This window comes from Equus quagga, chromosome 8 (assembly GCF_021613505.1).
Source record: "Equus quagga isolate Etosha38 chromosome 8, UCLA_HA_Equagga_1.0, whole genome shotgun sequence".
Lineage (NCBI taxonomy): Eukaryota > Metazoa > Chordata > Mammalia > Perissodactyla > Equidae > Equus > Equus quagga.
The window spans coordinates 89,542,101-89,565,205 of NC_060274.1; the positions used below are offsets into that span (position 1 = coordinate 89,542,101).

Here is a 23,105-nt window from a genome sequence, read left to right on the forward strand (position 1 = left end):
CGCCCGGGCCGCCCCGCGGGTCGGGGTTGGGCGGTCGGGGTCGGGCTCCCCGGCGCCGGCGTCGGGCGCCCCCCTCAGCGGCGACTGCGAGGCGCGGGGCGGCTGGGGCGGCTTGGGGGCCGCCTCCCGGTGCTTGTTCCGCGCCTGCAGGACCATCTTGGCATAGTCGCGACCGCTCGCTGCGCGCGCCCGGACGGCGGCCGGCGAACGCGGACTGGCGGGGCGGCCCGGGCGCCGCTCACTCTCCGGCGGGCGGGCGGGCGGAGGGCGGGCCGGTCCCTCCCCGCGGGCCGGGAGGCGGAGAGAGCTGCAAGGCCGGGCGGCGGCTGCCTGTCTGGCGGTGCGGCCGGGAGGCGGCGCCGGACTCGCGCGCCCGCCGCCGTTGCCGCCGCTCCGGTTGTCACGGCGACCGCGGAACGCCGGGGGGCGGAGGCGGGGACACCCTGTGAGCGGCGGCGGCCCCGCCCCCGCCCCCGCCGCCCCTCCGCGCCGGACGCGCGCTCCCGACCGCCCAGCGCGCACGCGCGGACTGACGGCGCGGGTGGGGCCGCCCCCGCCGCTGCCCCGCGACCCCGGCCCTGCTCCGGGCCAGCACCGGGGTTCGGCGGGGGCGGGAGTGTGGGCCGCCTTCCGGGAGCGGCCGCCCCTCCCTCTGGGAGTGGCTGGGAAGAGAAAGAGGCCCTCTCCCGGCGGGGGCCGCTGGTCCAAGTTTGGGACCCGATTAAGGTTACGCGTGCAGCCCGGCGAAGCCCGCGTGGCCCCGGCGGCGCGGCGCGGGGGCGTGTGCACCGGGAGGAGGCGCTGGAGAACGACCACGGGGGGGCGCTGTGCGCGCGCTCTGGAGCCTCGGTGGCTCCGCCGCTGGAAGGCTGGAAGGCGAGCGGATCAGAGTGAAGCATCGTCTCACCTTTACTCCACTACGTGTAACCTCGCAATTTAGAACGTTGCCGTGTGCAGCTCCGTCGTTCACGGATGCGACGGACGGTGCAACTTGACCTGAAATAGCAGCAGAGTGTCTCGGGGTAGCTGGTAAGGGTCGAGGCACAAGTGTGTGCCTGATAGTAAAAGGGTGAACTGAAAACCAGGGTAGTAGCCCAGGCGGAAGGTGATAAAATTGAACGGTCCGAGGAGGAAAGATTATCAGTACGTATGTTCTGTTAATTTCACGTGATGTAGCCTTGCGGCTTAAAAGAAAGCAAGCAGGAAAACTTCATTTGCTGATAAATACAAAACTTTAGTCAAAAGGTATTTTCTTTCACACAGCAGCAGAATGCATGAGTAAAAGAAACCCAGGAAGGTTAGGAAAACCGGACCGCTGCCAGTTATCCTTCCTGTCCTCCACCCCGCGTTCTTTGCACAAAAGCCTACAGCCTCGTGGATGACAACTGAGACGCTCCTTTCTTGCGGCGTCCAGGGGGCTTGTTCCAAAGAGTTGTCCCTAAGTCCCAATTTTGTAAATCAAGCCACACCGCTCTGATAATTGTCTCCATGGTAATTCCAGGGGCTTCCCGTGACTATAGATCCTCAGCTAAGTTTCTCTGCCTGGCGATTTCTTTATTAAGGAAGTTACTGCTGGCATTCGTTCACTGTTACGCCTTTTCAACAGACAATGAACTCTTTTGTAAAGGGAAAATGTTTTTCCGAGCTAACTAATAATCCCTCATACTCTGTATATTTTGTGAGTTTGGATTTTCAGATGTCTTCATTGGAGCAGAGAACACCTATTTTTAGACACTTAAAAAAAAAAATGATTGAAAGTCCTATCACGGAATGCTTGGATTTTGAAACCATGTGTCAGATGGATCCAGTGTTACCCTCTTGGATTAATTTGGAATCTATTCCCATTATATACCCAATATATTCCCAATATTTACCCATTAGAATAAAAGAAGCCTAATTCAATGTCTGTTAAAGGTGACACAAATAATTTGTTGACTGATTTTTTTTTTAAATGGTTAGAAAAACACAGGGGAAAAGAGGTTCAATATTTGAACTGTTGGATTGCTTGTCTGTGTCCTGCGGTACACGGTGGCATGGGTTCCAGAACCTCCTCCCTTCAACTGGGACCATTTTACCAGAAAAAACACTTGTTGAAGAATAAATGAGAGATTGAGTGAATGAATGCAGGAGATAACAATCAAATGATGATTCAGAATGCTGCCTTCTGTAGTGCCCTGGAAGGTCACTTTGTGCTAACCCTCCTCTCCCGTGGTCTCAAATTTCTAGAGGACAAGAGTGTTTCCTGTTCAACTTTGTGTTGTCCCACAGAGCCTGACCAGAGCCTCAAAGTTTGTTGAATTGAATTGAAAGAGGAACATCTATGATTAAGACACATCCAGTGGGTTTGTATCAGTTCCACCAGTGCTGACAAGTCCCCTTCCTTGCTTGGCAACCAAGTGGAGAATCCCACAGAGGGGCAGCATAGGCTACTGGTTAAAAAACATGGTAACTTTAGGGGCTGGCCCCGTGGCCAAGTGGTTAAGTTCATGCACTCTGCTGCAGGCAGTCCAGTGTTTCGTTGGTTCAAACCCTGGGCGTGGACATGGCACTGCTCATCAGGCCACGCTGAGGCAGCATCCCACATGCCACAGCTAGAAGGACCCACAACGAAGAATATACAACTATGTACTGGGGGGCTTTGGGGAGAAAAAGGAAAAAAATAAAATCTTTTAAAAAAGAAAAAAAAAAACATGGTAACTTTAGGCCTGTATTCCATTCTTTCCTCTGATACATATCAGCCTTGGGATGTTGGCCAAGTTACTGGACATTTTTGAATTTGGATTTCCTCATCCCTAAAAGGGGAGGGATAAAAAGTTATTTACCTTACAGGTTTGTAAAAATTAAAGAAGACAATGTATGTAAGGTATCTAACAATTACTTGCATCAAAGTAATTGCTCAATAAATATTCAAAGCAGTGGATGACATGTAAGGAGCATGGCAGTTCCTCTGTCCTCCCAGCGCCTGAGGCTGACAGTTCAGGATGGGTGTGAGGACAGAAGGGGAGTGGAGCACAGAAGAGCAAGGACAGCTGTGTGGTCTTTGGACCAGTCCTGCACTTGCTGGGCTTCAAGCTTCTCGGCTATATGAGCTCCCCCGAAGTTCCGTGCTTCCCACGTGTGCTTTACAAACACTGCCCATTTGGTGGGTCATTAAGCCTGGATAAAATAGTAGGCAACTCCTGTGGCCCCTCTTCCCCCCAAAATAGGAGGATGTTTCACACAGGAAGAGTGTGGAGCAGAAACTAGAACAGTCACAGACAGTTACATACCAGATTTCATTTTGTATTTATAACTGTGAGATCCACAAGAGCAATGAATGCAGTTTATTCATATTTGTATCCTTAGGCCAGTGCCTGCCACATAGTGGTGGATGCTAAAAAAAAGGACTAACAGCTGCATTTTAAAAATGTGTTGTGCACAGGTGATCCTATGAATCAATTCAAGATGATAATGATATAGATTAAGCATTACAATTACTGTCCACTTTTAATGTGCTTTTCTTTTCAAGAGTTCCAGATGCACTAGCAAAGTACTTCCTTATGTGACACTACGGAAATGCTGAGCCAAAGCAGACAGATTCCAAGGACAGAAACCCAACAAAGCATCCCACTGAAGAATCCCTGGTCTGATCCCCAGGGTGCAAACCCAATCCTCTTCTCACTAAAAGCTACATTTTGGGCATTTGAAATAACTAATAATTAAAAAGTAATTTTAAAAAAATGGGATGGAGAGTGAGGAGGAGATTAAAAGGAGGAAATGAGCATAAAATAAAGAGGAAGAGCATAAAATAATAGAGGAAGACAAGTAAATGCCCAAAAATAAAGCTTCATGATATTAAAGTAGAGGGACCAGGGAAATATTGTTAAGTGGGCAATGAAAAGCAAAATTTGGTCAAGGAAAGACTAAACTGGAAACCAATTTCCTTATTTCTCTATGTTGGCATTTTAGAGGCCTCATTTAAAACTTCCAAATTTCCCCCCTTTTCCTCCCACTTGCTCTCCTGTCCACAGACTGACAACAAAAGGGGAATCTTTTTTTTTTTAAAGATTGGCACCTGAGCTAACAACTGTTGCCAATCTTCTTTTTTTTTTTTTTCTGCTTTTTTCTCTCCAAATCCCCCCAGTACATAGTTGTACATTCTAGTTGTGGGTCCCTCTAGTTGTGGCATATAGGATGCCACCTCAACATGGCCTAAGGAGCCATGCCATGTCCGCGCTCAGGATCCGAACCCTGGGCTGCCGAAGCAGAGCACGCAAACTTAACCACTCGGCAGCGGGGTCAGCCCCCAAAAGGGGAATCTTGACTGTGGCATCTATTTCTCATTTCCTTGGACGAGGTTACTTGATCTCTTTATTGGGGAAGTGTCTTGGGGTCTAGATTCTGGAAGTTGTCTCCCTCAGCGGTTGCTAACATCAAGAGAGGAACCTGCATAATCCCAGCATGCCTCACAGAAAGCTAACGTGGATGCAACAAAGTATATCTGTGTAACATTCCACTTTCAGCGAAGTTCTGACATTAACTTGTCACTGTGTTATAATGTATTCCTTTAGTCTCAGGTGAGAACAAATGTACATTGCTACTTTGCTGCTTTTCACATTTTATCTTCTGTCTTTCTGGTAGCTGACCTTGCAGGTCAGACTGTTCATGCTCCAAGGAGTGCTCCTGAGAAACTCAGAGAGTTCATTATCAGTCCTACTTCTAGTGCATCATCAAGAACCACTCCACTGCAGAGGGGCACGTCTCCCTAAAAAGCAATGCCTGTTGTTGACCATGTCCCTAGTGTCTTAGCAGATATTACAGATGTTAAAAACTCCTATGCTGAGTCCCCATCCCCAAAGGGCTTACAGTTCAGTTGGAGAGACAGGGTAAGCTAGAGCAAAATACACTTCTGTAGGGAAATATGTGATTCAGAGCATAAGGACTGAAAGAGTTCCAAAGAAAAGAGACCATGGCTGACACGACTGAGGAGTTTTCAGGGAGGAGATGAAACCAGGTCTAGGCCTTGTTGAAACAGTTTCAACAGAAGGTAACATGGAAAAAGTGTTACAGACAGGGAACAGCACATTTCTGAAAACCTTGTGTGCCAGGCATATAGTAGATGCTGATATGAACATCTTAAGTCCTTTTGGGAATGAGGAAGGGAAGAAACAATGAATGTAAGATTGAGGGACAAATGAATGGATTAAAAAGTGCATGAATGAAGTAATGACTGGAGCATGAAATGCCCAGAGCCCCGCAAATATATCTAGACCTGAGCAGACTCCTCGCCGAAGGATGCTGAGCTCCCTCCATACCCGGGTAGCTTAGGAATACTGGGAGCCAGTGAATTCCACCTCCAGCCTCTAATTGGGGCCAGGACTTGCTTGCATCCAGTGGGCTTTTGCTGACACCTAGCCAGAAGCCTGAGCCTCCCTCTCACCTGCTCCAAGACACAGATGAGGTGGGGGACTGGTTCATTTAGACATTGTATGGTCTGTCTCCTGTTCCTGTTCTCCAGGGATAGCACCTGGATGTATCACACAGCTTGGCCTCTAAGCTTTTCCCTCTACCTGACCTTTCCTTGTGCTCCCTGAGGCCACCAGCCCATGCCTGATACACTCAGCTCTTCTCAGTAGTCTCCACCTCTTGGCTCTTTCCAGAGCCCCTTCTCCTGTGACAGGTTCATTCCCCTACAACTCTACTATTCTTTCCCTGGAGCTTCTTTCTGTCTCCTGCAAAGCTCCTCTGAACTTTGTCATCTCTACCCTTCATCATTGCTGTCCTGTACAGACTACGTGGTAGCACCCCCTCTCCCCCCATTTACTCTACCCCTGGCCCCCAGTCTTCTCAGCTCCTACCAATGCTGTGAATGACTTCAGCACCCTTCCAACTCCCAGCCTCTCTCAGCTCCTTGACATCCTCATCTCTGGTGACCTACACGCCTACTCCACGTCATCCACCCACTCTTATGGTCTCATCCTGTTCCTTGTCATCACTGGCTTTGCCTCTGCATTGTAAAATTCAGACAACCCAGCCCCCCACGCCTCCAAGCCTCTTCTTTATTCCATCTCAAGTGCCAGGACCCATCACTGCAACTCCCTCTCTGCCAGGATCCCCCTCCCTCCTGCCTCAGCAACCTAGCAAAATCCCACTGTCCAACTTTGGATCTCTATCCACGGCACTGAGGATTGCTGGAGAAATCCCACAACTTAGGAGACAAGAACCACTAAGGATTCTTAGCTTCCATCAGCAACTGGACCCTGCGTGCTGCCCTAAAATCCTTCTACATTCTCCTGGTCCCAGTCTCCAGAGCAGATATAGCAAATGTTCACTAGTGCTGTGGACTGAATGTGTGTGTCTCCCCAAAATTCATGTGTTGAAACCTAACTCCCAGCGTGGTTGTGTTTGGAGGTGGGGGCCTTTGGGAGGTGATTAGATCATGAAGGCAGAGCCCTGAGGAATGGGATTAGTGCCTTTATAAAAGAGACTTAGAACTCCTTCACTCCCTTCAGCCATCTGAGGACACAGTGAAAAGACCATCTATGAACCAGGAAGAAGGCTCTCACCAGACACCAAGTCTGCCAGTGCCTTGATCATGGACTTCTCAGCCTCCATAACTGTGATAAGTAAAATTTCTGTTCACAGGCCACCTAGTCTATGGTATTCTGTTATAGCAGCCCCAACTAGTCTCTCAAACCTGCCACACTGTCGCCAACTCCCACACTCCCAGAGATGGCCTTTCCTCTTACTCCAAGGAGAAACTGGACACCTTCAGAAGGTGTTGTCTTCCTGTCCTCCCATATACCCATAAACTCACCCAAGATTCTCCTTTCATCATAAGGAGGAGCCCCTCTTCCATACACAGCCAACCTCTCCCGCAAGGGTTGGCTGACCCCATCCCACCATCTTGGTGCTTCCTCCTACCAACTAACTGCTTGGTCGTCTCTCCACTGTTTGGGCTGCTTTCCAGCAGCCTTAATCTTGCCTGAGTGACTCCTCTTAATTAGATCCCTCCCCCAAACCAAAATCTCCCCAGGACAACTGCCCTCTCCCTCTCCTTGCTTTCATTCATAGGCATTCCTGGTAGAGTTCCTTGTGCCCCCTGTCTCTACTTCCTCATTTCTCAGTCATTCAAGCTCATGGAAGTCTGGCACTGTGTCTAACACTCCACAGAACTGCTCTCACTGAGATCACCAGTGACCTCCATGTTGCTAAGTTCACAGGACATACTAGTCTTTATCCTGTCCTCTGAACACACCCTTCCTTTGGTTTCTCTGACCTGCACACTTGGTTTTTGTGTCTCTTTGGCTGTTCTTTTCCAGTCTCCTTGAAGGCCCTTCTTGTTCGCTAAATGCTGATGTCCCCTATGGTTCAATAATGAGCCTCTCCTCTTTGTACTCCATGTACATTCCCTGGGCAGTTTCATTACTGCTTTTTTGCTGGAGATTTCCAACCCTGTGCCTCCAGCCCAGATCTCTTCCCTGAGCCTCAGACCCATATCTCCAGCCACGCATTCGATGCTCACACTGGGATGTCTTTTTGGCACCTCACCCCCCAAATCCAAACCTACTTCTCTTCCAATCTCCTCATCTCAGTAAATGGCACCACAGTTCTCCCTATTTCCCTGTCTGGGAATATTTTTTCTCCTATTTTTTCTCTCTCACTTCCAATATCCAATCAATCACAGAATCCTACTGACTCTGTCTCGCAAATGTCTCCCAAATAAATTCCTTTCTTTCCACCCTCATTTTTCCCATGGCCTTCAGCAGCACCTCCTGACTGGTCACTTTGGATCTTCTCTTGCTGCCCATCAGTCTTCCAGAGAACTATTTCTAATATGCAAGTCTAATGATGTCATTCCTTTTTAAAAAAAAAAAAATTATTCAGCACTTCCAAATTCCTAAACATGACTTACTATGCCTTTGTGATCTGTGCCATAGCATACTGTCTCCCTACTCTATCTTCTCCAGCCTCATCCCTCACAATTCCCCAATACTCTATGCCCTGTATCCCTCTGCACCTGGACACATGCTGTTCTCTTGAACTGTCACACTTCTGTCTGCCTAGCCCCTGCAAGTTCTCCTGGATAACTCGGACTCCTCCTTCACTTCTCACTTAAGAATCAGTTCCTGCGGGAACTTTCCTCTCCTCCCTCCACCCTCCTCCTCAGCTATACATCTAGTAACCGAGACTGTCCATTGTCATATCACTTCCCGCACTGTCTATTTCTTGAGACCAGAACAGGACAAATATGAGACCAGCTTAAATATTAAACTAACTCTTTGGAAGATGTTTGTGATTAGTGGTACTTGATCTTGTTCATTAGTTACAAGCAGAGATTCACCATTTGAAATTCAGGAACTATAAATTGGATGTCAGATCCACATCCATGAGAGCAATGCTGTGCCCCCAAAGCCCAGAGCAGGAGCTGCACACACAAGGTGCACAGTACATATTTGTTGAATACATAAATGAATTGAATCTTGCTTGACATAACTCTAATACAGATTCTTAACAATTAGAGAACGGAATGGCATAAGCCTAGCCTTTATTGATTTCCACCATATATTTCTAAACTATAATTATTTTGGAATAATTTTTCAGATATGTTTAAAAGCTAAGAGATTTAGTTGTTTCACTTACCAAGCAGCTATTAATTCAACTCACCGCGGCTCGTGCCACTAATCCTGGTTTGTTTTCAGAAGCTAACATGAAGAGAATAGCTGGAGATGATCCATTGCCATCTCAAGATGACCTGAAGTCCACAATGCTCAGCAAAGCTGGAGTGAGTGAACTCCTTACTTCTACCTGCCAAGAAGCTCCATGTTGCTACAGTGTCCATTTTGTCCCAAGCAACAGGTTAGGGAGGAGTAACAGGTAAGAAATCTTTGGCTCTTCAGAGAAAACTGACATGGGTTCCAGCATCTGATTTTGCATCCAGCCAGTGAGTGTTGTTTCTGGAGTCAGAGCTGCTCTAGCAAGAGCTGAAGTGTAAGGTGCAATGAAATAGTGCACTAGCCTTGGCACATTGCTTGAGGAGCAGTGTGTACCATGCTGGGTTCCTGGAAGTTTTGGGAGGCTATGTGTATGGATTCTGTACAGTCTCAGGAGGAATTGAAACCCAGTTGCCATTGACCATGAGTTAATGAGAGAATTGGGGGACAGAGGAAAAGAGCTTATCCCAATCCTTTCTGATGTGCCCAAACCTCTGTTGGGTGTAGTGGACAAAGGAGCAAGAAGTGGCAATTACTGAGCACATGGCCTAAAATTCCATCCTTGGTCCTATGACTGCACTTTACATGGACCTCTATCCATGGAATTTGAGGAGTTTCCACCTCAAGATGGGAGTGACTGGGGATGAGTGCAGTGATGTTAGTGAGAGTTTGGGACCAGTGCTTTTCTTGACACTGAGGCTCTCTTGATACTCACTTGTTCAAAGTGACCAAGTCAGAGAGGGTTAACTTGGGGCTCCAGATTCCCCTGAACAGATGCCACAACAACCTACCCAGTGATTAGCCCACGTGCTGTGTCTTGCCGTGAGCAGAGTATAGTCACATTTGGATGTACAACAGCCTCGTGAGTAAGTTGGCACTGCCCACTCTGTGGTTCCTTTGGCAGCCTGTCATAGCGCATGCTATTCACACACAGACTAGATATTTGTTCTTCTTTCCTCATCTCCCACCATGAAATAAACACAACTAGGACTTGAAGAAGTTACCTGGAGGGCACATAACTCCTTCATTGTCAGCTTCAGATTTCTAATCTGCAATGTAATTTTCTTCATGGCAATTAGACTTGCATAGAGAATCTGATGCGAGTCATTTGAGGTAACACAGCGAACCCCATAAAACAAGATCAGCCCTCAACAGCACTCCTGGACAAGCAGCGCAGTGCTGGAGCATGCTTGAAGCCCACTCCAGCCGGAGGAGATGCACAATGAAATAAGGACATTGGGAAGTTAAAAACTTCTACAATTCAGCAAGTTAAATGCAAATATTTAAAAAAGTTTCTTTTACTACAATCTTACATGTTCTAAATTTCTCTTCTTTTATGATTTTTTGGACAAATGTATTTATTTCTAAAGCCATTGAGTGAATACAATGTTTGAGAAAGAAAGAGTATGGTGAGTCAAGAAGAGGACTGAGGGCCTTAACAAGCACGGCCCTTGGAAAGGAGAGAAGGCAGAGAGTAGGAAGGAGACAAGTAAGGGGAAAGGCAGCTCAGTAGAAGCGCGGAGGCAGAGATGACACTGATGTTTGGAGTCCCTCAAGCAGTGGATGTCATGCCTCAGGGAAGCGTCCCTGAACCCCCAGGACAGGCCACCTGCTGAACCCCAAGCCTGCCTCATTGCTGCTTCACTCAGCTAATGGCGCTCCACCTCCACCAGTTTATTTACTGGGATTCCATGTCCAATTTTATTTTAAATGTGGCATCGCTGCTTTAAAAAATAAAGTCAAGCAAAATACCTAGGAAGCTTGATTAAAATGCAGATTATTGGCCTCTGCCCCTAAAGAGTGAGGAGTTTGGGGTGAGGCCATGGGTAGCCTGCCTTTCTAGCCAGGAGGTACCTGACCACATCTTGCAAAACCTTTCTTGGATGGTGGCTTAAGACTCATTTACTCCAAATGAGGTTCTGAGTGTTTGAGGTCACATCCCCAGTAAATTAAGATTCTTTCTTTTGCTTCCATTTTGCTCTTTTTTTCTTTTTTTTTCTTTTTTTTCTTTTTTTTTTCTTTTTTTTTCTCTTTTTTTCTTTTTTTTTTCTTTTTTTTTTCTTTTTTTTTTTTTCTGGGGAAGATTCACGCTGAGCTAACATCTGTTGTCAATTTTCCTCTTTTTCTTTTTTTTTAAATGTGAGCTGCCACCAGAGCATGGGCACTGACAGATGAGTGGTGTGGTTCTGTGCCCAGGAACCGAATCCAGGCTGCCGAAGTGGTACACACTGAACTTTAACCACTACGCCATTGGGGCTGGCCCCATTTTGCATTTTTTGAAGACAAATATTTTTTTCAAATTCCTCTATTATTAATATTTAATAACCTGTACATTTGTGAAGGAGACATTCAGGAGAAGGAAACAAGTTTTGCCTGTAGAAAAAAAGGAAGAGCAACAGAGATACATTTTCATGACGTTGAGCCTTCATCCTTCTTTTCCGAATCAGATTTTGGATTAATAGCTGTTGAATGTCCACAATAATTCTTCTTTAGTAGTTTAAGATGGATCTTGGACACAAGTCCTGAAAATACTGCCAAGAAAATGAGGTAGGTAACAATAGGCCATGTACTATTTATAAAACTTGTGAAAAGGTTACACAGATATATTATTTTGGGCTCTGTGGGTAGCATCTTTGGTGTCACCTGACCGTTTTCTTGGAACCTCAAGTTGGGGGAGGAGGGGGTGGGGATGCCCACAGCTGCTCAGTTCATCCCCACATGCTTGCCAGTTCTCACCCCTGGAGCTCTGGCAACATTAACATTACCTGGGAGCCTTTAAGAAATGCCTAGACCTCACCCACACCAAGGAAATCAGACAGGGAGGGCATCTGCACCTTTTAGAAGCTCCCCAGGTGACTCTGCCAAATGGCGAGGCTGAGACCCACAACTTTGGGGAAAGGAGAAATGATCTCTATTCTTATTCCTTGGCTATATGATAGATTTCTAAGATATATTAATTTATCTTTACGCAGGGTCTCTATGGTAAAAGGAAAAAACACTGAGGTAACAAAGAATGCAGCATCGACACGCAGAAGGGCCTTTCACACATCAGAGGCAGACCTGTGTCTGTGGCCCTGGTCTCTGTTTGAGTCCCTCTTTTGTAGCCTCTCCAACACTTAGTTGGGGCCACCAAAGCTGCCTTAACCCGCAGTACACAGTAGTTCACAGCATCACTTGGAAAAGAGTTTGGAACTTCAACCTGGAAGGCCATGGATTCACCTCGGACTCCTGCTCCTTCTCTCAGCCCAGACCCAGCTTTGCTACAGCTCAGAAAACCTGAGCAGGACTCTCCCCTTCCCCACTCTCCCTGGACTGGCCAGAAACAGAAAGAGCCTGAAAGTGATAAATGTTGGGAAGGAGAAATGAATTAAGGCACAGGTGTGAGGAGCCAGTGAAGAGAGTCACAAAATATTTTCGAGAAAAGCTTCTTGTGGCAAATTCCGTTTTTCCTGGAGCTACCCAAGCCCAAGACACACTTCTGGAGCCAGCCAAGGAAGAGGCCCATGGATTTTTAAGTATCTTGAAAACAAAAGAAATGCAGGCAGAGGCGCCCTATGTATTTATGAGCAGACATGATTCAACGCAGTAATGATGCATTTGTTCTTTATGCCCAAAGACAAAATTACTGGTAAAACATCAAGGAAAACCCTTGGAAAAGGAAAAGCCTCATAATAACAAATATTAATAGCTACTCTAAAACTGGCCTTTACCAGGTTCTGGGCACTGTTCTATGTCTTTCATGCACATTATTTAATCTTCGTAACAACCTACAAAGTAGATACTTTTATACCCCCAATTTGCAGAGGGGAAAACAGAGAGGCTGAGTAGCTCACTCCAGGTCAGACAGCGAGTTAGAGGTGGAGCTGGGATAGGAACCCAGATGGGGCCACTCTGCCTGACCCTTGACTCCATGCTGTCTTGTGAGGTGAAACACTCATAAAAGACAGACACCATGAGTTGTGGTTTTCCTTAAGAGCTAAAAATTTCTTCCTTGAAAATAAAGGCTAAAAAGCCCATCCACAATTACAGGCTTTCACAAGAAAGTATGTTCAGGGCAACTGAGTATGGCATATCCCGGGAATTAACTTGACTTCTCTTCAATTTATATATTGAAAAGTAAGTCCTTTGCAGACTTGGGAACTCTATTGTTAGTAACAAATGACTTGCACCACCACCGACAGCCCATTGCAACCCCCCAGCGGGGTGTAACACCACCACTGTGGAAAACAGACCTGGAAAACAGACCTAAGCAGAGACGGATTTATTGTGACTGAGTCGGAAAAGGTAGCTGGAAGGTGCATAAAACTAGATGTCAGCAGTTTGTGTCAGGTCTCTTAGGTTAGTGCCTTTCTGGAAAAGTGGGCAAGAAAAGTAGCCAGCGGAGGAGCTAACACATCACAGTGTGGCAGTCGAGCCAGCAGAGATAAGCTTCGGGGCGTCCTGCTGCCTGCCAAGAGTACAGGACAGAAGTCCCAGAAGCCACAGCATTTATTGCATAAGATTAAATCACTCCCAGCTGAGAATTCTCCCCTTTGAAACAGCAAATGACAGGCCCTGGGGAGGAATGAGCCACTTCTTCCAGGACATTTGCAAGCTACCACTTGGCCATTTTGGTTCCTTGGCACTCCTGGTAAAGTAGGCGACTTTGGTAAGTCACTTAATGTTACTGTGAGAAGATGCAATATATGGTTCCCTAAGTCCCTTCTAACTCAAACCCCCTGTGGTGCTTTGATTAAAAGGAGCCTGGTGAGTCGTCTTGATTCACCGTGAGAAGGACCAGCTGAGACTGCTGGATTTTCACAGCATGCTTTCCTCCTGCCCTCGATCTCCCAACAATCCACCCCAAAGAGTTTTCTTTTTTCATTTCAAATGAATAGATTCTGTAGAACCCTAATGTATCTTTGGTTCTCAGATTCTAAAACATGCATTGCTTACATTCAGTCAATTTAGCATTATTTAGGTTATAAGCCTAAGACATCTCTATACATCCAAACGTTGTGTCCTCAGACTTCCCTTGATCTAATTATGTGCTGTTCCAGCCATTCGTTACAAGTAATAAGAATTCCACTGAAAATGCATTTTGTGACATTTCATTAAAGAGAAGAAACTATATTGGAGAAGTTTTCTTTTAAATATCGACATATGCCTTTTGATTACGTTTCAGATTATCAAGATGAATTTAAAAGAGGCAGCCCCATTTAATGTAGTAATTATAGTGGTGCATCACTTAATGATGGGGATATGTTTTGAGAAATGCATCATTAGGTGATCTCGTCATTGTGCGAACAGCGTAGAGCATACTTACACAAACCTAGCTGGTATAGCCTACTACACACCTAGGCTGTATGGTACTAATCTTACGAGACCAGTGTTGTAGATGCGGTCCATCATTGACCAAAATGTCGTTGTGCAGCACATGACTGTATCACAAGATCTGTGTCCATGATCCAAGCTGTTGGTGGTTTTATTATTTAAGAAATGTGATGTAAAAACTTTCATTCAAGCCAGCCCTGATGGCCTGGTGGCTAAAGTTTAGTGTGCTCCACTTCGGCAGCCGAGGTTCAGTTCCTGGGTGTGGAACCACACCACTTGTCTATCAGTAGCCGTGCTGTGGTGATGGCTCACATAGAAGAACCACTAGAACTTACATCTATACACAACTACGTACTGGGGCTTTGGGGATGAGGAGGAAGAAAAAAGGAGGAAGATTGGCAACAGATGTTAGCTTAGGGTGAATCTTCCCCTCCAAAAAAAAAGATCTTTAAAAAGAAATTTCATTCATATACCAGCATGTATTGAGTACTTACTATGTTGAGCAGTGTGCTTGATATTGACAATACAGTTGAATGAAACAAAATCCTGCCTTTAAGTCTATTAAAGCAGGAGAAGATGAGTAAGTAAGTTGTAGCAGCTACCCTTTAGAGTGTCCTTCCATTTAAAAAAAAATCACTTAGCTCCTCCCCACCAGTCCTCTCCTCCGTCTTCCTCCCTTTTCCCCTCCTACACCCAGGAGCCTCTGGCTGTGTCATGTGACTTTCCCTGCATCCAGAGCCTACTGCTATACTATGTGACTTGATCGTTCACCCTAGATGAGAGGGTGTGGATCCATGCAGGGCCAAGCGTATCATCCCTCCCAAGAACTTGAGCCTATAACTAAGAGGTTTAACTTAGTTTGAACAAGTGTGCTGCATGAAAGACTCAAAATAGAAAATGATGGAGCAGCCACCTTCTGCTTGTCAAGTAAGCTGAGAAGGAGAAATAATTAGTCTGAAGAAAGGGTGGAATGCAGCAGACACGGTGAGAAGCAGAGGTGGGAGAGAAAGAGAGAAGGAGAGAGAGAGAGATTGAGAGAGAGAAAATGGATGAGTGAATAAATCCTGGAGAATCCTGCTTCCCACCAGTTGTTGGTTGCAGACCCTTCCTGAGGTCTAGCCATGTTCCAGCACTCCTGCTTGAGGCACGCTGCAGTTCTCTTTTCTGTTAAGCCTGCTCACATTGTTGTTGTGTTTTTTCAAAATGTTTACCACCAAGAGTTCTAACTAATAAACGAGTATAATTATTATTAGTATGACAAGTGACATGGGCACAGGACAAATTTTTACTTACCTTGTTTCTACACACAGAGTAAAAATGACAATTATATTTAATGATAAATAGGCCAATGACAACTCATATTTGTTTTTAAATTCTTTCCACTATAAACATTCATCCGCAGCAAAATTTGCAAGACATTGAGTTTGGCAGTGGGGGTAACGATATATAGCAGTGGTGGGAAACCTTATTTTGATCAAAGACAAATTCATGAGAAAGCAAAAATACTTACAGGCTATATTTCTCTTTCCTTCAAAATGGCTTTATTATTGATCCTATGGGGAAAATTATATTCTTATTGCTCAGATGATGTAGTTATTGAAGAGGAGAATGTCAGTGAGAAACTGTGTTTACTTTTCAGCCTCTGAAATATTATAATATGGTCCAATTTGAGAATTAGTAACACTAGACAGCTTTTTGTAATTGTCCATCTCTGATGTTTGCACAGCACCTTCACTTTCACCACCTGAGTTCATCTGCATTAGCCCCATTTATCCTCCCATCCCCTCAAAAAGATCTAGCCCAAGAAGTATTATTATCCCCATTTAACATATGGAGAAACTGAGGCTCTGTGGAGGTTTCAAAGCATATCTGTAAATTCTTTGACACTCTTCCCACCAGGAAGCAGAATCTATATCCTCTCCCCTGGAACATGGGCAGAACTTTCACTGCCTCCAAGAAAACAATGTGCTGGACTGTGAGGCTGGGTGACAAATGGCAATTGAATTGCTCTTGCCTCTCTCCTGGGACAAGTACCATTGGAGACTGGGCCTTCGTGCAAGAAGCCCAGCTGCCCTGAAGCACCATACCGAAGAGTCCACATGTAGGGACCACACTGTGTAGGGAGAGGTGCCTGAGGAGCCCCAGATGTTCCAGCCTCCAGCTGTTTGGGACTCCCCAGACCACGCACCCATTATATGTATAAAAAGGCCTTCTAGCCCAGTGACTGTGTGACTGTACTTGCAGAGGGCCAAAAACTGCTAGCTGGGCCCCTGTCAACCCCCAAACAATGAAAGATAATAAACGCTCATTTTTGTTTTATGCCACAAAGTTTGGAGTGGTTTGTCGTACAGCAGGCTCCAAGGGAAGTAACTCACCAAGATGGCTCAGGAACTTCCCAGGGGAGCTGGGGCTTGAATCACTTCATTCCATTCTGTGCAGTATTAACCTGACAGCTGTGGGCCCTGGGGACCAGAGAAGAATAAGGTACAGCCCAAGCCCTCCACATTCTGGGCCTCCCCCTTCCATGTCATCCTCATGGCAGCAGCTCCTTGCTGGAGGTGGGTGGGGTGGTTTCTAGAAGGAATTACCTCCAGGGCACTCTGGCTATTCCTCTGCACCATGATGTGTGTAGGTGGCTTCTAGCCCTGAGAGGTTCCAAGCCTGCTGCCAGCCTTGGCTTTCCCTCCAGTCCTTCTCTGATGAGTTGGTTGGCTGTGTTTGCAGCTGAAGTCAGACAGTGTTACAAAGGTAGGTGGGTGCCATACAACCTGCCTGCAGAGTGTTGCTTAGCTCTGATGAATTACACCCAGTCCCTGGTCTCACATTTGGCTGGATCTACAGGAAAAATATGTGCGTTCTGGGCCCCAGCTGATCTTTTCATCTAGCTTCTGTTCTAAGGTAAACATTCTGTTAAAATTGTAAATTTTCATCTGCTTCTTCCAGATAAATTGGTAAAAAGGCATAAAATATATGAAAGTCATTTTTACTTGTAATGAAGTCAAGGCTGGTGGGCGGCCAGCAGTCACCAGTGTCCTGGGATTGTCCTGTATTGCAAGGGGAAAGGGACATTGACATAGAAAACCGTGGGAATCGTGCTCCCAGGGGCACAGCAGGGCTGGGGAATTGTGCACCAGGCGAAAATAAGTAATCTTTTTCATTTCTGGGGTACATGTGATGTATTTTTGTTTGACATCCATATGTTCATGAATTAAATCAACAAATATTTACCAAGTATTGATTTTATTAAATTTGTCTTTTTAAAAATGAGAACCAGCTTGTTTTTGCCTGCTGTAAAAATCAAAGCCCACTTAAAAGATTCATTACCAAATTTATCTTTCTGCTTCTAGGCTTCCTTTAATCAAGGTATTCCTGTACAGTAAAGAAGGAGGAGTCGGGGGGGATGGAGAGAAGGAGGAGGAGGGTTCAGGGTTGTGATAAGGTGTGAATAATACATTTAGAATATTAAGCACAGTGCCTGGCCCACGACAGGTGCTCAGTAAGTAAATGGTAATTACAGAGCATCACTGTTCTTACCTTATCTTTCCAAGGCTTCTCCGCCAGGTGGATACAAATGAGGTCAAGTTAACAGGACCATTTACACTTTGCTGGCTGGTTGGCCTGACTCACATCTGCAGGAGCTTCACGCCTCCTCCCTTTGTAAGTTCCATGCCAGTATTTCTGGGACTCTCTGGAGGATGTCTCTCAAGTGTGCAAGAACTAGCCCACTGCCCTGCAGGCGTGCCTGTGCCCCGCCTGTCACCAGGATGCCCTGTCTTCAGCTGTCATGGCCTAGAAAGCTACTTTGCTGGGGAGTACAGTGTCTTTGCCACCCACTGTTCTGATGTCCTGCGAACAAAGCTGTCCTGTGGCCTGTGACAACGAAGCGTGGGCGGGAATGAGCAGCTCGGTGTTACCAGGTGTGGGAGGAATGCCAAGCAGGTGCATGCGAGCTCCTGTGTTAGAATTCACAGACAAAATGACTATTTAAAAAAACAGATCTTCTTTCCTCTCCCTAGGAAACAGACAAGCTCCTGCATCTCAGGGGCTGGGCCGGGACAGGGGTGAGTAACTGCCTTCACACTGAACTCGGAGTCTCCTCTATCTTCAGCCGTGAAGGCTTTGTTATCCGGGCCAGCTTGTTGCCCCCTAACTTCTTCTCTTGGGAGGTCTTCTTTCCTGGGGGTCTCTTCAGCTCCCTGGAAAGAGCCAGCCCCGCCGTGGGCCAGCCTGTGTCCTCCTCTAGGAGGCTCTTCTGCTGTGCCAACAGGCTGCCATTGGTGTCTTAGGCTCAGGGGCCCGCACTTCAGGGTTGTTCTATGGGAGACCCCTCATGCATCTCCCTCCTCCTCAAAGGACTGGCCACTGTGGCTGCCACAGCTTTTCCCCAGCTCCTGCTGAAATTAGGCTCTTTCTGCCCCAAAGTGACAATTCTATCAAATGACCTTGGGTAGTCTGGCCTCTCCAGGGAATGGAAAGAAACCAGTATGTAGTGAGCACCTACCAAGTGCCAGGCATTGTGTCCAGCCCCTTTCTCTCCCAGCTGTGTTAGGGTTCCCCTTTTATAGAGAGAGTGATGGCAGCCTCCTTTGCAGTGGGCAGGATCCAGGCCTGGAACCCGACTCTGGCTGAATCAACAGTCCATGCTTCCCAGAGACTCTGTCTCTGTGTTCCCTGAGGGAATTTTTGTTCATAACTGGTCACTACTCTGGTGTTGTAAGAGTTATTAGAACTCCCTCAAGAGTGAGGCTGTTAGGGCTGGCCTGGTAGCATAGTGGTTAAATTTGCGCACTCTGCTTCAGCAGCCCAGGGTTCACAGGTTCAGATCCTGGGCGTGGCCCTACACACCACTCATCAAGCCATGCTTTGGTGGCATCCCACATAGAAGAACTAGAAGGACTTACAAGTAGGATATACAACCATGTACTGGGGCTTGGGCATTGGGGAGATTAAAAAAAAGAGGAAGATTGGCAACAGATTTTAGCTCAGGGCCAATCTTCCTCACCAAAAAAAATAAACTAAATAACAACAACAACAACAAAAGAGCTAGGTTGAGCCTGACTCAGTGCAACACAGTTCTGGCTACCATGTTCCTCCCACATGGCCTGTAAGCTGGCCCTAGACCCAGGCTCCACCCATTTGGTAGTCTGGCACCTTTCTGGGGTCTGCAGTAACTGTCCATGGCTCCTCCTTGCATGTGTCTCTTCATCCTGAGGTCCAAGATCCTGAGAATCACCTCCAGTTTCTCCAAGGGGCCTAAGTTCCCTGAGGACATGAGACCCCTGGTGGCCTTCCTGGTGAAATCTTCTTTTTCATTTCTGAGACTGGTAGTTTTTGTCCTCTCTCTCGGTTGAGCTGGAGCTTTATCCATTTTATTGATATTTCCATTGACTTTGTCTATTGTTTTCCCAGTTTCATTTTCATTGATTTTTGCTCTTATCTTTATTATTTCCTTCCTTCTGCTTGTTTTGGATTTAGTTTGCTCTTTTCTAGTTTCTTGATGTGAGACTTGTTTTGTTTTTAATATACACATTATATTTAATATACATGCAATGCTATAATTTTTTTCTAAGCAATTGTTATAAGTTGTCTTTTCATTGTTATTCATTTAAAAATATTTTATTATTTCCCTCAAAACTTGTTCTTTGACTAATAACTCAGAATTGTGTTAATTTCCAAATGTTTGGGTATTTTCCAGATATCTTTCTGTTTTTGATTTTTTGTCCTTTAATTCGGTCGTGGTTATACCTACTTATGATTGCCAACAGACTTGGCATGCTTTCAATTATTTTTTAAAATTTTAAGGTTTATTTAACGGCCCAGAATATGGCCTACATAAGCACTTTTAAAAGAACACACATTTTGCTGTTTTGGAGTGTATTGTCATCTGTTGATAGATTTTCCCTGAGAACTGATCACATTTTCCTGCTTCTTTCTGTGTTAACTAAGTTTAGATTGTATGCTAAACAATTGGATATGTTGTGAGACTCTGGGTCCTGTTAAAATCCTCTGGAGATTATTGGATTTTTTTTCCTCAAAAAAAAAAAACTGTGGAGAATGTTGATTTTTGTTTGTTTGTTTGTTTTAGCAGCTAATCAACCTAGAGATCACAAGTTCTGTGGGACAGGGGTTTCACTGCCGGGTCAGGTCTCAAAGTGACCGCCATGTTACTTGGGGTATGTTTCATGCATGTGTAGCTTGGTCACTAGCCTAGAACATGGCCGGTTTGTACACAGAGTTAGAGCATCCCTTCTCCAGGTCTGATCTCTCCAGGATTTCCCTCACTCGCCAGCTCCCAGGGGCACCTGTACCACGTTCCTCTTGCCAGAAAAATGGGTTCCTCTTGGAATTTACTTGGACCATTCTGTTACGCCATTCCATGTGACTGGCACTGTCTTCAGGGCAAAGTGGTGAGAAAAAAGTGACAAAACACTGATGGTGACTTCCTCCATACTCTTTAGCCCACAGGGCACCCTTTTGCCGGATGGGCTGACCAGAGAGACTGAGTTTTTCCTCAGAGCTTTAGGCTCATGCCACAGCCACTCCACGCAGTTCTAGACTGCGGCCACTCCCGTGTTAGAGGTGGGAGAAAAAAAGGAAAAATTTGAGCTGCGTCTCTTACTTTTCAGCTCGCAGGGCCCCCCTTTCCTGCTATGGTGGAAAAGGGAAGTTTCTTTCAGAGTTCTGATGTCGGTGCCCGCCGCACACAGATGGTAACTGGGGCACTTTGAGGTCAAAGCTGTGAGATAAAAGAGGAAAAATAACCCAAGATACTCACCCCAATACTGGTTTTTCTTCCATTTTTGACTTCTGTCTCCAGCTTATCTTCTGTTGATTTTACTTTTCAGGTTCCTTAAGGCGTTGGTTTTTTTGTATTGGTTTTCATCTATAATTGGTGAGAGAGAGAGGCTGTAGGCAGCTTCCTCGGCCAGCAATGGCAGTCTCAGTAGTACTTAACATCTAACAGTTAGTGAATTCTATATACAACTTGCATCTCCCCGTCCTTCCCTCTTTGGGAAGGCAGTTAAGAATGCTGGATATGTGGGAATTTCAGAGACACTGTGAGAATCTGACTTCTGTTTTTGCCAGAGAGGTGCTGAGAGCTTTGTCGGGGGACCATTCTCTATTGGTCTACCTGCAACTTATTTGTATATTGGTAGCTTCAAACTCCCATAAAACATAATGATCCAGTGACCCATTTTTATGTTCACATTCTGGAAACGTACCTTACTACAACTACCACCATTATCTGTAATACTTAGTGTAATTGTTGGTATCTATGTCTGTCTCCTCCTTGAGGTTTCTTGACAGCAGAGAATTTACTGCTGTCTTCTGAGCTCCTTCCAGTCTCTGGCACATAGCAGAAATGTGATCATTCTCTTTTAATTGTCTGACTTTGCCTTAAAATTGACCTTTTAGATTCTTGGCATGAGTGACAGCATTTTTCTTGTCTTTTAAACACATCTGATAATAATAATATGTCACATATCTCTGAGAACTATCCTGTAACCCCAGCCCTCTAATCCCTGAGAGGGGGTCAATACTTCACAAGCATCAGTGTCCTGGAGCTGGCAGGCGTGGTCACATGGAATCTTCTCTACTTCAGGACAAGTCAACTAAAGCATGGGAAGCTGCATGTCTTCCTATTCAACCTAAAGTTATTAATCGCCATGAAGAAATTGAAATGGAGAATCTCAGTCAACCCAAACTCGTAGTGGCTGTTCTGATCTCAGTTTCTGTCAGCTGCAGAGCAGACTGCTCAATATACATTTATAAGTCACTCATTTTTACTTTTGCATTAACACATCATTTAAGAATAGGCCTTCTGACTTCCTCTGTGTCTCTGATTGCATTAACAACCAAATGCATGGCGTGCCACACTTCACTGACATCACTGTGCTCCTGCACTGCCATATCATTTCCATCCTATTGTGGAGCAAAAGCCTTAAAAATGTTTTTTAGTTAAAAAAAAAAAAGCATTTACATTCTGCTGCTGTATGAGTGCAGTCAAGGCAATTTCATGTTATTTTCCAAGGCTTTTACGTACTTGGGGAACTTTGCATCAGAGAGGATTCAGCAAGATGTCACATCAGTCATTCTCCCACATGTTCTAAATTGAGCGCCTGCCCCGTCTGGCTGAATGCTACATTCATCATATCACCAGGAACAGCTCTGCACCCTCAGGAGCTACACCAAATCTCTCACACACACCTTACACTGTCACAAAACTGCCTCAGATGGGAATTTGATTTCCTCCAGAGAATTTTAAGTTCCAGTAAATGAGTGCCAGTAAACAAGCAAACAGGAAATGCTTCAAAACCTGTACATAGACTTCTGCTTAATGCACATCCTACGCGTGAGCAGACCTAGCAGGGCATCCCGGTCGGCAGTCTGGGCAGCAGAAACCTGATCTTCCTCAGGAGGAGGTGGGATCCTCTCAGGTTTGCCAGGGAGCCCGCTGCAGGGCTGTGAGCTGTGGGACTCAGTGGATGTCTCTGCATCTCCCGACTAAATAGCTTCTTACTGTGGGACTAGAAAGAGCAGGATCCTGCTGTGGGCTGGAGCGCCTGGATCTACACGCTGACCGTTTGCCTGCTTCCCTTTCCCTCTCCACTGCGGCACCAGTGCAGACTGGTTCCCCATCCCCAAGTTCAACCCTGCCCTGCACTCCCAGGCCGACACTAACCCTAAGAAGGTTGGAGACAAAAAGAGCTGAGTATTTTGCTTGGTCAGTAATTGTTGAGACAGTTCTTGAGAGGACCTTTGGAACCCAAGTTCTTTACGTACAGGGTTACTATCTTATTTTCCCTTGCAGAAGTGCCAATGCCTTTATTTTCAGCCAGCTATTCCTTGTCCTTCATTTCCTCCAACACCTGGCCCCAGTATAAAATGACAACTCCAGGGTCTCTTACTTTCTAGACCTCCAGTTCTGTCTCCCCCTTAGGGAAATGACATCCATCTAGGGCAGCTTGCTGTTTGTTTGATTGTTATCAGTGGATCAGACAGACTGGAATCTAATTTCCAGCCTTGCCCCTTTCTATTTGGGGAATCTTAGGAAGGCACTTGACATCTCTGAGACCCAATTTTCTCATCTATAGGGCG

General features: G+C 45.9%; 1 protein-coding gene and 1 long non-coding RNA gene across 2 annotated transcripts in view; one reads left to right on the forward strand and one right to left on the reverse strand.

Moving 5' to 3' along the window:
- DPY19L1 (dpy-19 like C-mannosyltransferase 1) overlaps positions 1-452 on the reverse strand; it is a 104,201-nt gene extending 103,749 nt beyond the window's left edge. The window contains exon 1 of the mRNA XM_046668934.1: positions 4-452. Coding sequence (XP_046524890.1) covers positions 4-156 — 153 coding nt within the window. The 5' untranslated portion in view covers positions 157-452. The remainder of the gene's footprint in view (positions 1-3) is intronic.
- Positions 453-554: 102 nt separating this feature from the next.
- Positions 555-12,765, forward strand: LOC124244042 (uncharacterized). Its single transcript, XR_006889843.1, has 3 exons — positions 555-1,029; positions 8,682-8,856; positions 11,666-12,765. It is a non-coding gene; the product is annotated as an uncharacterized LOC124244042 (long non-coding RNA).
- The last annotated feature ends 10,340 nt before the right edge of the window (positions 12,766-23,105 follow it).